The sequence below is a fragment of the Prionailurus viverrinus genome, chromosome A3 (genome assembly GCF_022837055.1).
Source record: "Prionailurus viverrinus isolate Anna chromosome A3, UM_Priviv_1.0, whole genome shotgun sequence".
Classification (NCBI taxonomy): Eukaryota; Metazoa; Chordata; class Mammalia; order Carnivora; family Felidae; genus Prionailurus; species Prionailurus viverrinus.
The window spans coordinates 68,174,352-68,192,722 of NC_062563.1; the positions used below are offsets into that span (position 1 = coordinate 68,174,352).

General features: G+C 38.5%; 1 protein-coding gene across 2 annotated transcripts in view; it reads right to left on the bottom strand.

Annotated features, from left to right (window-relative positions):
* Positions 1-5,270: 5,270 nt before the first annotated feature.
* Positions 5,271-18,371, bottom strand: part of LHCGR (luteinizing hormone/choriogonadotropin receptor) — a 119,278-nt gene continuing 106,177 nt past the window's right edge. Inside the window, exon 11 of one of the 2 annotated variants that reach the window (XM_047852143.1) lies at positions 5,271-7,528. In XM_047852143.1, the coding sequence (XP_047708099.1) occupies positions 7,471-7,528 (58 nt within the window). In that variant the 3' untranslated portion in view covers positions 5,271-7,470. Of the gene's footprint in view, positions 7,529-14,611; positions 14,732-18,371 lie in introns of those variants that run through there. The other variant, XM_047852145.1, reaches the window with a different exon arrangement.

The following is an 18,371-nucleotide window of genomic DNA, read 5'->3' on the forward strand; positions in this document are numbered from 1 at the left end:
TTTTTCATTACTCCGTGGCTCACTGTTTTGCACTCTGGATCACCTGGGGGCCACATTTATTATCTTCCAGTCCCGTCTCTTCTTGCTCTTCTTAGCACCTCTACTGGAGGGTGAGGCATTCAAAGGAGACATAAAGCAAAATACTCAATTTCCCTCTTGCTCATCTCTGGAATGTGGCTAGGTGTAGAATGAGGCTGAAACCACAGGCTGAAATGGAGATGTGGAAGCATCTGATTTTAAATAATTTATCTTCCTGTCCTCTTCCTACATTGGTGAGTAATCGTCGACTGTATTTGGTACCTGTCTTTCCCCACAGTGTTATCATTTTCAAAATGTATTTGTGTTCTGGTGTGTGTTGCAAAGAAGCTATTTCTGTTGATATACATATTTTAGTACAAGTCACTAAGACATATTGCCTTTTGCTTGGAGAGATTCCTTTCAGAATGGAATGGTATTGGACACTAGTTAAAATATTTATGTATATTAGAGATGAATTTTTAAAGTTCATGAATATTGTCTCCCAAAAGTACAGGCTCTAAGAATGTATTTTTGATAAAGTATTATTTGTAATTAACATAAGCCTCTCTTGAGTAGAAGTCTAAATGATATTATGATTATTTTATGCTTGTACTGCTATCATGCTATTTATGCTAATTCTGCTTAATTTAGAGTATTTTTCTTTAAAAGATGAAGAAAATGAAAGACACTAGATTATTTTACCTGAATTTTTACGAGGTGACATCTCTATTCTTCCAAGTCAGGTAAATGCTTGGTTTCTAATAAAAAACCAATAGCATCAGCAGTTCAAATTCTGTTTATAATTTTCTTTCGATATTTACAGTGAAAGGTCAGACTTAAAATCTATGAATTCCATATTCTACAGAGTTTTTTAGTCCGAAAAAACAATGCCCTCCATGTGGTATTATACACCTTCAATTTATATTGAATCTTAAATATGATTAGGAGGCATATTTCCCTATTTATCAGATTTCTTTTGAGTGAGAGCTGATGATATAATAATGTTCTTTCAAACAGCATTTATTTGTTGGCCCACAGACTTGATGTCATATGTTTTATTTAATATTGTACTACATTCATTTTAATCTGTTCAAAACAGATTAAAAACAAACACTTCTGATAATCTGTATCAATCAGCGGATTTTATTGCTCATCATTATTTTAGTTTAAAAACAGAGAATGCAAAAGTTGACTGTTAAAATGAATTGGTATACAGTGTGCATAATGTCATATGTTGGAGACTCACTGTTGATTGCATGGGAGGGGAAATTTGTGTGTGTGTCACTAGAAAAAAAATTCCACTATCTTTCCCCATCATCTGGTGTGGCACATTCTGGAGTGACTGCAGTCATGCTCAGAACAAATATGGAGGCAGGCTGGACCTGATGCTGTTCCATGATCCCAGGGAAGTCAGCTGGGTTAATTACTGCCATTCCTTTTAAATCTGTTTTATGGCATCCTGCCCGTAAAGAACTCAGAGTCTGATTCAGATGAACTTAATGAATATTTACACTTCCAAATAATTTCAGCAAAGCATTCAATTAATCACCTCTCATGCTTCACAGGTTGCCCAGTATTTGTGGGTACCTCACTGCTGGGGTCATTTACCCACCAGCCACCCAGCCTTTGGAGCATCTCAAGATTCAGTGTTGAAAACGCCGTAACAAAAAGGCTGACTAAAGCTCAAATTGGTTTCTGCAGCAATGCAAAGGTTGATAGCATTAACAGCAGGGTGCTACAGCATAATTGTTAATTTGCACATCTATTAGGATCTTTAAATATTCATTACTTAGCGTTAAATTAACATTCTGTGAAGGGAGGAGAGGCTTTTTAATACAATTCTTCTGACCTCAGAAATGGCAGAAGGTCAAATGTGACCATGGTGCTCTAAGTGAAAAATCAGGTGGAATTCATTTAGACTTACAAATTAAGAAGTGAAATTTCCTTTGTCAGAAACTAAATGATAATCTTCAAAACAACAACAACCCCCCTGCTTTTAAGGTTGGGGAGGGAGGAAGGATGTGTGTGAAGGAGGAAATCCTTTCTAGCGTTTTAATTTAGGTCATTTAGATCAACCCTTTGAGTTTGACCATTTGGGGATCAGTTGTTTGATGGATACAATGGCAGAGTTCCAAGGAGTTGACCAGTATGAGACTAGATGTTCTGCTCTGGTTGCCTTACCAGTCAAAGGACCATACTAACCGTGTAAATGAATTCATGGCTTGATGGTTACCTGATCATTTGTACAGGTCTGAATTTAAGTACATGTCCTTTTTCTATGAGAATAAAAATAGTTGATCCATTAAAAATGTATGAAAATAATTACTTTGCAGCACATAAATAAAGGCTAGCATTTTGACCTGATTTATATATTGGGACAGTTTTAGGGTTTTAGTTTCCTCCATTCTGGAACTGTATTTATGATACAGCTCTTTTTCTTATAAATTCAGTTAGAAGGTCTTGCTTAACAATAAGTATTACTATATCTTACTCAAAATATGATTTTATGTCATAGCAATACAAATATAAAACAAGTTGAGCCTTAATAATCATGTAACAAAATATTTTGTAGATTGCATATTGATTTTTTAAAATTAAAGATGTATTTCAAATGGTTCTTGCTGTGCAATGGACTTATATCTGTTTTTGCAAGGTCTGGGACTGTTTTTTGTTTTTTTTTTTTGTATGAAATCAATTTCAAGGATCTTAAACAATTGACTGTCAGGCAAATGTATACTGCTTCATTATTAAAGAGTCACTGAACACGGAATCTTGGCACATTCTGGAAAAATAACACCATCAAACTACAATCTGTGATGTGAAAGGATGATTTTTTAAAAGAGGGTATAGTCATTACTCTCATAAAAAAATATACATATATATATATATATATATATGGATGGACATGCCCAAGTTTTAAGTTAGCTCATTAAGTAATGAGGGAACTGGTAAGATGTTACATCTGGTTCCAAGGACAATTCAAAGAGCAGAGACACAGGCAATAAGGATTCTGAAATCAGCTTATAAATAGATGCAAAATGGACCTATCCATAGGGCAATAATCAACGATCAATTTACCTACAATTAATTTGCATTTGTTTTTTTTAAATTTAATTGTCTTTAATATTTATTTATTTTTGAGAGGGGAGGGGAGGTTCAGAGGGAGAGGGAGAAACAGACCCGAGGCAGGCTCCAGGCTCTGAGCTGTCAGTACAGAGCCTAGCGTGGGACTGGAACTCATGGACCACGAGATCATGACCTGTGCTGAAGTAGGACACTTAACCGACTGAGCCACCCAGGTGCCCCTAATTTGCATTTGTATGGACAAGGATCATGGACATTAATACCAGTTTTCTAAAATTTACAGAGTTGGACAATAACTCAAAGAAAATGAAAGATGTTGATAACCTGGATAAATGAGCTAATAGGGCACCCGCTGTTGAAAGAAGGCTTTTCCTAGTGGCTCCTGGGTGGTTAAGTCCATTGGGTGTCTGACTTCAGCTCAGGTTGTGATCTTGGGGTCAGTGAGTTCAAGCCCAGGTCATTATCTGTGCTGACAGCTCGGAGCCTGAAGCCTGTTCAGATTCCGTGTCTTAGTCTCTCTCTGCCCCTCCCCCACTCACACTCTGTCTCTCAAAAATGAGTAAATCTTAAAAAAAAAAAATCTCTCCTAATTTTTCCTGACACCAATACAAACTTTGTCCACAGGAGAATTTTAAGGAATTTTCAAACTTTGGCAACTACTATTATAGAAATGATACTCATTTAAAGCAATCTATTTTCAGTTTCATAAACGATTTTTATGCAGCTGTACAGAATATATTTCAGATAAGGTGTGTTTTGGGTGGGAGGCCATAAAAGATATGAAGATACATCAGTTCTAATAAAAACCAACCTAACGACCTCTCTGCTTGCCCTTTTTATAAGAAAGCTGCCATGTGTTGAAATTCAATTTTTATCTAGCTATAGAAGTTAAATTTCAAAACTGCATCAGGAAATAAACCTCATAGTGGCCAGATCATTAAGCACTGTTTTAGCCACTACTGGAATGAGCAGGGTTTGGCTCGTTCTGCAGGAACAACAAAAGAATCAAATAGCATAAGCTGATTATATTTCTAATAAAATCCCTCAAATTCACATCAATCAGTTCTTTCCTGTTTTATATCAACTCCACCTAGACTACCCAGCCCCCTTTGTGTGTAGACACACCGTGATTCCACTAGATTTTGCTATGTCTCTCTCAGCCCCTCTTAGTGCTCTTATCCAGGGTCCTAAAGCACAGGACTGGGTGTATTTGATTGAACCATATGAAATGGGCAATATTTACCCATTCTTAATGGCAATTTCATAAGGTTCAACCTCATTCCCTGCATATTTTCCCAGTTTATATGGAACAAAAGGTTTATCTGATTATAATTGCATTAGTACGTTCCTGCTTAGAACTAGCATCTAAATATGAATTTGTACATTAATTTTTAAAGCAAGACAGGATTGCAAGTCAGAAAGCAAATCGCTGAGTTACAGAGAATACCTTAGATAAAAGCTGCAGGTAATATTTTGCCTTTAAAATCGGATTCTGTCTGTAAGGAAAAGGAAAACAGATTAGACTAGTTGCTTCATGTTTTAGATTAAAGTTCATTTCTCAGAGATTTCCCGGGGATGAAATGCAAATCACCATTAACTTCTGGGGTTGCAACTTTCCCCTCATCTTCCTCTCCTCTATCTGCTCCAGAACAGCCTGACAAACCTCAGGTGGGAGGACAGTATATTTAAATAATATGATTGTGTTTGTCGACATTTCCCTGAAAAGCCCATTTTGTGCTGCCCAGAATTGTGAATTCCACGTAATGAAATTTGCCATATACTTTTGAAACAGAAGAGGGCGCTCTCAGGCAAGCTGCTGCTACCCAGAGTTCGAGCTTTTGAGTTTGGTGGTGCTTGTATTATGATTAATAAAAGATCTTGGGGGCATTTTGTAAAGCATTTCAAACCATTGTGAGTCCAGTGGACTATAATTAAAATTAATGCAGTAGACAAACACTTTAAGTATTCTTAATGCCCTGTCTAAAAATGCTGTTGAATACAATTTTACACATCCCAGAGATTTAAATACCATGCTTATATCTAAATATTTTTGAGTACTACAGAGACAAAAAAAAAAAAAAAATAGCGCCTTGCTTCTCAACAGATTTCAAACAATTTTTGTTTAACTTAATAAACTCTAAATCTTCTTCCTTTAAAATATTTTAAAAATATTACAGCGGGTCCATCCTGTTTGACTTCTGAGCTTTCAGTTGCCATGTATCAAGTTGGGTGTGGTCTGTAAAAAGCTCTAGTGCAGGATTGTACTTTTAGCTTCTTAGGTAAGCAAATGTATGCTTTCAGGAGGCTATACCATACTGTCTTGACTCAAGGATAAGCCTTCACCCCGTATAGTCCTCAGAGACTACTAATGAGCATTGTCTCTTTAAGACAGGCACTGTCTTCCAGAAATCTTTCTGGGTGGATGTTGTCATTTTCTTATAAAGCCTGTTAGAACAATATTTTTCCACGAGTAAGTGTATGAATGTGGCTAAACACATCAGGCATTCCCAAAGGTGTCTTCCACACTCTGAAGTACAGAAGGCTTGCTTGACATCGGCTGCTTTAAGTGTTCACTTTGAATCACCTCAAAATGCTATGAGACCATTGTTCTAATTAGTTGTCTTGCTGACTCTAATGTTTATTGTGTGCTTACTGTGTGCTTGCATTTTTCTAGGCACTGGGGATACGCAATCACCAAACAGCAAATTCCTCTTCTTGTGGAAGATATTTAATAGTGGGGAAGTTGGACAGTACACGGATACCGTGTTGTGATTATTGCTGTGCAGGGGGTGGAAAAAAGCAACAGAATGGCAGAAAATTGAAACCCATTTTAGATAGGTTGGCCCCAGAAGTCCTCGCTGATGAGATGACATTCTAGCAGAGACCTGAAAGAAGTGAGGAAGCAAGTGACCAAGATCTCCCAGAGGAGGGTGTGTCCAGCAGAAGGAAATGCTTTTGCAGAGGCACTGAAGTCTGAGTGTGCTTAGCTTATCGGAGAAACACCAAGGAGGGCAGATGGCTGCTGGGTGGTGGGAGCAGATGAACGGGAGGATGGCTGGGGGAGAGATCAGAGAGGTTGTGGGTGGGTGAGGGAAGCAGATCACGTAGGGCGTAGTCTTTGGGAAGGACTTGATTTTATTCTGAGCGAGACGGGAGCCATTAGAAGGTTTGTGCAGATGAGTGACATGAACTGAATTACATGTTATGATGAGTCTGTGGACATAAAAGTGGGTAATGGCAGAAGCAGTGCGTGGTTAGGAGGCTATTGCAATAATCCAGGTGAGAGGCAATGGTACCTGGGAGTGGTAATGGGGGGTGAAATATGGTTGGACTCAGGACATGTCTGAAATACAGAGCCAGTAGTGTGTGCTGATGGATTGGATTGGGCTCCCAGTGTAGTGGAAAGAAGGAAACAAAACTGACTCCCAGACTTTTGGCCTGAGCAACTAAAAACGGGAGCTGTCTTTTATGGAGAAGAGAAAGAGTTATAGGAGAAAGTTTGGGGAGAAAGATCAGAAATGCAGGTTGAATGTGTCGACCTTGAGAGGCCTATCAGACATCCAGGTAGATACACCAGGCAGGAAAGAGGGTTGAGCCAGAGATGGGATGTTTAGAGACCCTGGCACTAAAAGCTGTAAGACTGGATGAGATTGCCTACGAGTGAGTGTAAAAAGTAGAAGCGGTCTAGGTACTGAGTCTTTGGACTGTAACATTAGGGGTCAGGAAAACGAGGATGATCCAGTAAAGGAGATGGAGGAAGAGTACCTCACTGGAATAAGTGTAATCAGCTACCTGAAATGCTGCTGACCGTATAAGCCGCAGACTAAGAATTGGTCTTTGAATTTAGCAACGTGGAAATCATCGGTGACGTTGGCAGACAACTCAAGTAGGAGTAGAGACCGTGAGTAGATGGCTTTTTTGAGGAGCTTTGCTGTAAATAAGAACATTGGGACAGTAGCTGGTGAGGATGAGATCTGTTTAACACCCTTTCGCCTTGAGACCAAAGTCCATCCTCTTTGTCCTGTTTTCGTAAATCTGATTGATGTTGACTCTTACTAAAATTTCACTTCTCTTCCTCATTGTCAATACTTCTAGGAAGTGATTCCTTGTCATCTTTCAGTCCATGTCGTCTGAATCTTGCATTGTTTCTATCAGGTGCTTTGGATGTGCCCGCTTGCATTCTTCAGAGTTTCCATTAACTGTACTTGTGGTGTTGGAAGCATCACAGGTTTTGAAATAATTCCAGCCATTGCTTCAATCACCTCTTATTTTGCTTTAAAATTTTTCTTGGTTAGTCTCCACCAGCCAGTGTTATTTCATGTTGGTATGGAGATCTCACTTCAGGTTTTGTTACGAAATTCAGAAAGTTTATGAACTAGTTGCTAGTTTCACAGTCTTGTGAACACCCACAAATTCCTCTAGGTTCCTGCAGGATGAAAACAATACAACTATTTGGTAGTTTTTATATTTACCCAACAGTCTGTACTTTGGTTCTGTGTTACTGTCTGGTATAATAACATTCTATGTAAATAGTTGTCCAGTAACTAATACATGAATTTTAATAACACAAAAATAGCTGCAATAGGTACAATCTAGGCAATGCTAATTAAATGTTTTGTTTTCTTAATTCCTTCTTCAGTTTTAAAATAATTAATAATTAAAATAGAAGAATAGACTTCAATTTTAAAGGTATTATTACTCAAATACAATAAATATTTCATGTATAGAGCAACCAAACAAAACTTCTCAAGCAAAAATTATTACATCTTGCCATTCACACTGTATCTCTCTCTCTATTTATTTATTTGTATTTATTTTCTAAGTTTATTTATTTATTTTTAAGTAATCTCTGTACCTAATGTGGGGCTTGAATTCACAACCCTGAGGTTAAGCATTGCATTCTCTTCCTACTGCACCAGTCAGGCATCCTACTGTTTCATTCTTTTAAATTTAAAGATACAAATGGCACACAGGAGAGTCACACAGAATGACAAAAATGAAGTAACTCAAGTTTTACTTTTTCATCTTTCTGGTCATTGTTTATTGTGAATTGATAGTTTCCACCTAGGAATATGTAGTTCCAAAGGGAATGGAGACAGGAACTGAAGCAAATTTGGATGACTCTGGACCATTAGGAATTCCCCAAATGAATATGGATATCTGAGTCCCTGTATGTCCTGGGTTTAACTGTATAACTGGGGATTTTTCAGATTAACTTCTATGTTCATGAAATGGTAAGAAGTTAACATGTGCTGATTTGAAGCTTATGTGTGTGTTATTAAAACTCAACAGTGATTCCAGCTGTTGTTTAGAACACTGTACCAACGAAAAGTTGCCGGGAGCAGGGTGGGGGAATGTTGTGTCTCAGATATTGCTTAGTATTGCCAGCACGTGGCAAAAGAAAAAAGCAACCGGATTAAAAGTCATTTTCATTCTTGTATGTAAATTTTCTATAGACAATGCACACGCTATTACCTGCACCCGGGACTGACCACCCTCTCTTTAACCTTTGGTATACCCCTAGATAGTGGATGTCTGCATGTTGGCAGTGATCCGGTGGCAAAAGAAAAATGGATGATGCCAAAGACAGAAAGAAAATTGCTAGGCTCATATCTCTGAGTAGACAGTGGGGATAGACTCTGAGGTGCTAGTGGGGGCTGATTTAGATAAGGGGATGAAAAATTCACCCATTGCAAATAGGAGGGAAGGCAGAGTTTATGGGTACAGATGCAAGCAGGCATATGTATCCAAGGTATCATTTTTTAGTTTTTTTTTTTCCAGAAATGGAATTGAATTCAGAAGCTTTTCACCCTCCCACAGAGAAGGGGTATCTGTGACTCCCCTTTAAGATTGACTTTAGGGACACCTGGGTGGCTCAGTCGGTTAAGTGTCTGACTTCGGCTGTGGTCACGATCTCGCGGTCCGTGAGTTCGAGCCCCGTGTCGGGCTCTGTGCTGACAGCTCGGAGCCTAGAGCCTGTTTCAGATTCTGTGTCTCCCTCTCTCTCTGACCCTCCCCCTGTTCATGCTCTGTCTCTCTCTGTCCCAAAAATAAATAAACGTTAACAAAAAAAAAATTTTTTTTAAAGACTGACTTTAATTTTATTTTCTTGAATAGTTTGGTCATGTATTTCTCAACTTCTGTTCTTCACTGGTAGCAATGCTTAAATATGAACTATATTGATCCAAATGGGGAAATTCTTGGGATTTTGGAATTGAAGATTATTAATCCCGCTAACAAAGAATGCATGTTCAGATTGGGGAAATCCAGTGGTGGCTGGTGTAGAATTTACTGTTTTTCTGCTTCTCATCTCTGAGAGAGATGCTGTAGATCTGTGAGTGGCTGTGTGGGGGTGGGCGATGGTGCCAGTAGAAGTGCTTGTCCTTTTCTGTAGGGCTTTGTTTTGATATTTTCACACTGTTCAGAGAGAATTCCACCCCAAGGTCCTCAAGTGCCATGAAAAGGACAAGGAAAGAGCATCTTTAAACAGTGGCATTGTTAAATGCCAAGAGCCTGCCTCTCCAGTGGATAATTTTGAGATCTTCTGAAACACTTTTCAAAGGCTTTGCTGAGCACTCATTGTGGAAAAGGACAAATTCTATATTAAACTCACACTGGGACCAGAAGTGGCCTGAGGTAAAACTGTGAACTAGATGATGTTTGTCACCCTTTTTTTTATTGCCTTTTCCCTGTTGGTGGATCTCCACCCCACACCCTGGCCACCCAAACTTGCTCAAGTCTCTTGAGGTCTTACCCCTTTCTTCCTCTTTGCCTTATATGACTGAGCACCAGGAAAGGATACACAACAGCAACGTCGGTCTCTTGTTCTTCCTCTGCGCCTGCTGCAGGCTTTTCAAACAGAGCTGCTGATTCTTCCTTACCCCCCAGACTTGTAATTGCTCCTCCGCTTCCAGTGTGCCTGTCGTCCAATCCACACTCCCTGCTGCAGTCAGTGGGGAGCCATGATCTGACACTGACCAGCCAGCCTTAACTTTGCCAACTTATGTTGTTCTCTATCCCCTGGCCAAACTGACCTGCTCTCATTTTCTCAAACCCACCATGTCTTCCCTTGTCTGGCCAAGCTTTGGCTTGTACAGCGCCCTCTTCCTGGGACACTCTTCCCTGCCCCCTTCCTTTATCCCTTGCTCATTCCACAGTCTAACTTGAGGGGTCCTACTCCAGGAAGCCGCCTTGATTCTCCCTGTTCAAGTTAGGTGCTCCTCATAAGTAATTTTGACTACTAACCCATTACATTGTAATTGCTTGTGTAGTTTTCTTTCCTCTCTCCCATCTGGGATTTTGATTGGGGTGACTCTGCCTACAGTAATTTCCCATTTTCTGGGAAGAAGCCCACAGACAGGGGTGGTGGTAGGCAATGGTTGTATCAATGTCAATGCTATGGTGCTGATCCCTTAGCAAGCGTTTATGATCTATATGTTGAGTAAAAAATATCGAATGAATGAATGAATGAATGAAGATCAATGCACTACTTCTCCTATTGGTAATTTTATTTTGGTCCCTATTTTTTTCCCCACAAATAGGCTAGAAATTCCATTTTATGGCAGTTAAAAATTTTTTTTAAGTTTATTTATTTTGAGAGAGAGAGAATGAGCAGAGGAAGGGTAGAGAGAGAGGGAAAGAGAGAGAATCCCAAGCAGGCTCCTCACTGCCAGCATGGAGCCCAATGCAGGGCTCAAACCCATGAACTGTGAGATCATGACCTGAGCCAAAACCAAGAGTTGGAGGCTTAACCGAATGAGCCACCCAAGCGCCCTCATTTTAGAGCAGTTTAACTAAAAATTCAAATCAGTAACATTCAATGAATGATTTCTGTAGTGGAGATACTATGGAGACATATAAAGATAATACACAGCCCCAGTTTTCAAAGAAATTTAAAATCTATCACACATATAAATATACTTTTTCTTACTAAACACATATATCTTCAAGAGGATGTAAAAAATAAAGTGTTTGTTTTAAAATTTGATTCCATCTTATTTTTAAAAGCTGCTGAAAATGAAGAAGGAAGCCTTCTTCATAGGCTTTTAGCACCTCCTATGGGCCAGGAGTCATGGTTTCTCATTGAATACCCAACACCCAATGGAGTGGTGTTTTTGGTTGTGAAATGAAAGTATCTGTCTTTTGTTAAACATATTTTGGAACCATTCTGTAGCTTCAGAAAGTTTTTTTCCTGCATTTGAAACAATACCAGTTGCTTAATTTCCTAGACCTGTCCACACAAGGATAAAACGCAGCTCCAAGTTGAAATGGAGAGTTACTACTGTTCAGTGGGCACGGAGTTTCAGTTTTGCAAAATGAAAAGACTTACAGAGATGGGTGGTGGTGATAGTTGCACAACAATGCAGATGTACTTAATGCCACTGAACTGTGCACTTAAAAATGGTTAAGATGGCAAATTTTGTCATGTTTATTTTACTGTAATTAAAAAAAAATTCGGTCCACCCTAACTCCCCTGAAACCTTGATACCTTTTGACAACTTTCTTGATGACTGTATCTCACAAAGTTCACCTGTTTTAAGTGTACAATTCAAAGATTTTTAGTACATCCACAGAATTGTACAACCATCACATCACTACAATCAATTTTAGAACATTCCCATCTCTGCCCAAAATTCCTGGAGCCCATTTTCAGTTGCTTCTCTTTTTCATCGCAGCCCCAGGCAACCACTAATCTAATTTCTGTCTTTATAGATTTGCCTCTTCTGGACACTTTACATAAATAGAATTAAACAATAGAAGTTTTTTGTCTCTGGCTTCCTTAACTTACTATAATATTAAAAAAAATTTTTTAAATGTTTATTCATTTTTGAGGGACAGACACAGAACATAAGCATGGGAGGGGCAGAGAGAGAGGGATACACAGAATCCAAAGGAAGCTCCAGGCTCTGAGCTGTCAGCATAGAGCCCCATGTAGGGCTTGAACCCATGAAGTGTGAGTTCATGACCTGAGCCGAAGTTGGATGCTCAACCAACTGAGCCACCAGGTGCTCCACTGTAATGTTTCTGAAGCTCATTCATATTGTGTATCTGTGTTCATCCAGGTTCATGCATGTATCAGTACTTCATTCCTTTTTATTGTCTAATAGTATTCCATTGTATGGCTATACCACATTTTATTTGACAATTTATCATTTGATGGAAATTTGGGTTTTCCTCACTTTTTTGCTATTATCAACAGTGCTGCTATGAATATTCATGTACCAATCTTTGTGTGGACATGTTTTCATTTCTCTTGGGTATGAGTGGAATTGCTGGGTCATATAGGAAATATATTTTTAATTTTTCAAGAAACTGCCAAACTGTTTTCCAAACTAGCTGCACTGTTTACACTTTCTTCACATTCTTGCCAACACAGGTTTGTGCCTATATTTTTTTGTTTGTTCCCTCTGTTCTTTATTTTTTTTTTCTTTTTCCTGCTTTCCTGTTGGTTACTTGTACATTTTTTTAGAATTCCATTTTGATTTATCTAGAGTATGTTTTAATGTATTTCTCTTTGTAGCTTTTGCTACATTCAAAAAGCCAAGAGAAGGAAAGTCTGTTACATTTACACATTTTGTATTTTTCATTCCCCTTCCTTCCTCCCTCCCTATCTCCCTCTTTCTCCCTTTCTTTCTTCTTTTTCTTTTTCTTTCTTTCTTTCTTTCTTTCTCTAGTTTGTTCTTTCTTTCTTTCTTTCTTTCTTTCTTTCCTCCTTTTATCATTTCCTTTCTATTTCAAGAACTACCTTTAGCCATACTTTTAGGGTAGCTTTGCTGGTGATAGATAATCTTAGTTTTCTTTCATTTGAGAATATTTTGATTTTCCCTTTTTTCTTTGAAGGATATTTTCACTGCATTTGGGATAATGAGTTGACAGTTCTTTTCAGCCCACCTCCTCCTGGTCTTTATGGTTCCTGACAAGAAAGACACTTATATTTCCATTGTCTATTTTTCTGTTCATTGTTCAAATTGGGCTATTTCTATTGTTCTGTTTTCAAGTTCACGGATTCTTTGCTTTGTGCTCTCCATTCTGCTGCTGAGCCTTGTATAGTTTCCTAGGGCTGCTGTAAGAGACTACCATGCAATGAGTAACTTAAAATAACAGAAACTTATTATCTCGATTTGAAGCTGGGCTAGAAGTTTGAAATTGGGGTATTGACCCAGCCATACTCCCTCTGAAACCTGTAAGGGAGAATTTCTTCCTTGCTTTTTCTAGATTCTGGTGTTTGCTGGTATCTTTGGCATTCCTAGTTTGTAGATGCATCCCTCCAATTTCTGCCTCTTTGTCACATGACTGTCTTCTTTCTGTGTGTCTTTGTCCTTCTCTGAAAAAGACATCAGTCATATTGGGTTAGTGGCCCACCCTACTCCAGTATGACCTCATATTAGCTAATTGTATCTACAATGACTGTATTTCCAAATAAGGTCACAGTCTGAGGTACTGCAGACTTGGACTTCACTCTACCTTTTTTGGGAGATATAATCCAACACATAGCAAGCCCATCCATAGAATTTTTACTTTGGTTATTCTATTTTTCAGTCATAAAACTTCCATTTGGTTCTTCTCTGTATCTTCTATTTCCTTGTAGAGACTTTTTTTTTCATTTGTTTAAAGTGCTCATTTAATTGCTTGCTTGAATGCTCATCAAAGAAGTTTTAGTAAGACTGCTTTAAAATCCTTGTCAGATAATTCCCACATCTTAGTCAGCTCTGTGTTGGTATCTACTGATTGTCTTTTCTCTTTCAAGTTGAGATTTTCCTGGGTCTTGGACGACAGGTGATTTTCAGTTGCATGCTGGACATTTTGGTTATTATGAGACTGGATCTTATTTAAAACTGTTTTAGCAGGTCTTCTGTGACAGTGGGTCAGTGGGGGAAGGTGAGAGTGCCATCTTGGTATTTCCAGGTGGAGGTGAAGGACCGGTTCTCCTTTTAGCCTCTGTTGACACCCCAGGGGAGGGGGGAGCTTTCATTAGTATTGGGTAGGGGGGAAGTTCATGCTTCACAACAGGCTTCCACTGACATCACCCCAGCTGAGACAGGAAATGGTGCCTTGTTGCTCCTTCTCACATGACCTCTGCTACACTGCAAGGGACAGGTCTCACTCACCAGCAGGAATTAAAATCTTGGCCTTCTCTGACAACCCCAGTGGGTGGTAGGGATGTTTCTCTATAGCTGGGTGAAGTGCAAATCCAGGCATCACGTGTGGTACCCAATGACATCATGGGAATGGCTGCACCTTGTTATATGTGGACAAGAGTGGAAGTCTACTTTGCCTTCGCTGACAGGTTTAGGATGTGGCCATTTTTTTTTTTCTAGTAGAGCAGTTGTTTAAGAGTTTTCTGTTTTGGGACACCTGGGTGGCTCAGTCAGTTAAGCATCTGACTCTTGACTTCAGCGTTGGCCTCCGAGCTGACAGCTCGGAGCCAGCTTGGGATCCTCTCTCTCTCCCTCTCTCTCTGCCCTACCCCACTTGTGTGCATGCTCTATCTGTCTCAAAATAAATAAATAAACTTAAAAAAAAAGAGTTTTCTGTCTTGCTGCCTCTTGGTTCTTTGGCTAGAAAGAGAGGCTTTTGTTCTTTTTTGTCTGTGACTGTTGGTGTTCTGGGCTGCCAGCTTCATCAGCACCTGGTTTGGGATACATGAGACAAAAAGAAAAACCAGAGAATTCACTGCTGTGTCATTCTCTGGGTTGCAAATTCCCTAACTGGTCTATGCTCTTCTCTCTACCTTTCATGATGTTCTTGTGTTTGTTTTATATCTATTACCTAGAGTTTTTAGCTATATTTAGTGGAAGGAATAGGAAGAAGTGTGTCTACTCCATATTTTCCTTGCCTCCCCTGATATTTGAAGCCTCTAAGATAACAATATAGAATACTCAAGATGCTGCCATTTACTTCATAAAATGAGACAAATAAGATAAGAAGAAAAGTACAGTACTGTTGGAACAAAGCTAGTTTTATTGGTCTTTACCTCCCTCGTTTCTAAGTAGAAATGTAGTTTGGAAAATTAACTGAAGACAATGGACATTATCCTTGGTAATAATTCATGTTCATATATGATTTTACACATTGTGATTTAAAGAACGAAAATGGAATCATTCGTTAGCTAGAAAGTCACTGAATTCTGATCAGCCCCTGATGAGAATGTTGAAAAAGTAGCCATGGGGAACATTGTGTTGGAAGTCATCCTCCATACTTTTGGTGAGTTAATTATAATCACTAATTTTCATACGTGCACCACACATACATCTCTTTAATGTGAAAACATTTTGAGATAGGCAGTACTGTGATCATTAACAGCATTACACTGTGTGATAACGTCACCAGCTGGCCATAGCATTGTGACACAGTCATTTTAACTGAAATCCTTTTGAGGTGGGGAGAGGGAATTCATCATGGTGAAGCAATATCTTATGTTCAAATAATGTAAGTTGATTTTGGATTAGAAAATGGAAAATGTTACAGAAGTACAGAATATACATAAATCAGAACTACCTGTAACAATTTCAAAGTTACAAGGTGGGGCAGAGATTATCTGGATTTTCATTTCCTGGAAGATGTGAAGGATCAAACAGATAGAGAAACGAAATACTGCTGGGTTTAGTGCAGTGGTTGCAAAATGTTCAGAAACTAATTATGAATAGTTGCTGCCTTAAGCCATGTGCTCAGAGACTAACTTGTATTTTTCATTACTGATTAAATATATAATTTAAAGCCTGTACAGTTACTGAAATGCTCTGCATTTGACTGTAAAATTTAATATGTAAAAGATAATGGGCTGTCTCTAAAATACATTTTTTAAAAAACATTCTCATTCAGAGAAAGGACTTCATAGATCTGACCTTTTCTCACAATAAGCAAAGTGAAATTATTTCTTTACTTTTGTAATAGTAGCACTGAAACCTCTGGGCAAAAATAACTAGAGTATATGGAATACAAAGAAATTAATCCAATTATTAGATTTGCTTAAATGTTGCAAAACAGGCATCGATCATAAATGAAATATTATGTATTATAATCTCTAAATAAAGCAGGAGAAAATGAAAACCTGGTGTTCCAAATTGTGATGGGCAGCTAGGGAAGAGCTTCATGCTTTGCCACAGGTATAATTTCAAAGAACCGAATACTCAAAGAAGGACCAAAGCTCAGCATTCCTTTTTTATTCTCATTTTAGGTTATTTACTAACATAAAAAATAGTCACTGAAACGTGCCTCACTGAAGTTTTGGGAATTGAAATTTCAATTTTAGCATCAAAAGTGTTTTGTGTATGCAACACACTTACCCAGTGGGTTTGAAAAATTGACAAAAGAAATATGATCATTACATGACTATAAGAGTTTGCTTGCTTGATGATAACCTGGGGTCAACACCACCAGATATCAGTCTATAAAGATTCCTTTACATACTTTTCAAATGCTCTTGTGATTGATGAGGGTATTAAAAAAACTTTTAAGTGCTGAGATTACAATGAGGGAGAACTAAGCCTTCACTAGTCACAATCCAATCAGACAATGGGCCCTGCATCTCATGCTGTGTAACAAATTATCCCCAGGGGAGCCTGGATGGCTCAGTTGGTTGAACATCTGACTCTTGATTTCTGCTCAGGTTGTGATCGCAGGGTTGTGGGATCAACCCCTCTCTCCCACCCCACCCCCGATGGGCATGGAGCCTGCCTGAGATTCTCACTCTCCCTCTGCCCCTCTCCCCTGCTGTCTGCTCTTTCTCTAGAGTTAAAAAAAAAAATTATCCCCACATTTAACTGCTTAAAATGACATGTGTTTATTATCTCACACAATTTCTCAGGACTAGGAATCACAAGATGCCTAGAGGAGGGTTCTGTTTCAAGATCTCTCAAAGGAATGCAGTCAAACTGTCACCTTGGACCACCTAAAGGGGGAAGGATCAATTTCCAAGCTTACTCATGTGACTGTCTACAGGCTTCTGATCTTTGTTAGCTATGGGCTGGACTCTCAGTTCTTTGCCACACAAACCTCTCCACAGGCTGAGTGTCCCCACAACATGATAGCTACTGTCTCCCAAAGTGAATGATCTGAAGGAATCTCAAGGAAGGAAACCACAGTCATTTTTAACTTAATCTCAGAAGTGATACAACATTATTTCTGCTTTATCCTATTTGCTACCCAGACAAACCATGGTACAGTGTTGGAGGGACAACACAAAGTTGTGAATGCCAGGAGGTGAGGATCATTAGGGCCATCATGAATGGTGGCTACCACAGATCCAGAACAGATTTTACAACATGGATTCACCTAGAACATGGGTTAAAGTATACCTCCTCTAAAAGCTATTATTTATTATTGGGAACAAATTATATCTGAACCTACTAGTGATCATCCAGAAAGACCACAAGAGGCAAATGGAAAGTTGCTGACATTTCTCTGCCAAAGATACATAATGCCTCTCTGACCTGAGTCTACTAAGTATACTAAGCAATAACAATTCAACTCTTAGTGACACTTCTTATGGGTATTAAGGTTCAAATTTAATTTCAGAAATATGTATGGTCTACAATATAGCCTTGAGAAGGGTAAAATATACAAGGAAGTAATATAAAACAATATGCTGTTAGGTGATTACCAATCATATGCATTTAAGAAGAAGGTTTTAAAACTTGGCTATGAAAGGTTGGAAAACAAGAGATCTTTCAGCTTTCTTATTTCTCAGCTTGAATAATTTAATTGGATTTATCCAATGACTGCTTTTAGCTTTTGTATTTTGGGTGACAAATAAATCATTTTGCATACTTCTGGTAGTAAATTGCCAGGTAGAGATACTATCATTAGAAATTACTCTTTAAAATTCTTGGCTTTTTGTAAAAGAAATTTCAGATAGTTTTTAATTTCAGAAAGCCTTCTAAAGGGCTCCATATAAATCAGCTGCTTGAAGCTCACAAATCATAAGGTACCTGGCCCAGGCAAAGTGAATACAGAGTGTAGGGCATAAATAGCTCTACTGAACTTATACAAATAAATAAACAGCCAATTTAAAACCTGATATGATTTTTAATAATTAAATAACTTAGCCATCTGGTTAAGTCAGGACCTATCTGCAGACTAAAAAGGCTATTTAAAAGGCAGAGTAGTGGCAATAGATGACTTTCTTTCTTAAGACTCCACGTTATCTATGCTTAGATGTATCCTCAGCCCTAGTCAAGGTATGCTCCTAGATGCTCTGCCTTTCAGGGGAGGGAGGGAATTATTGCAGGTCAAGAGATGGTGATTTCTACCTGAGAAGGAAAAGAGCC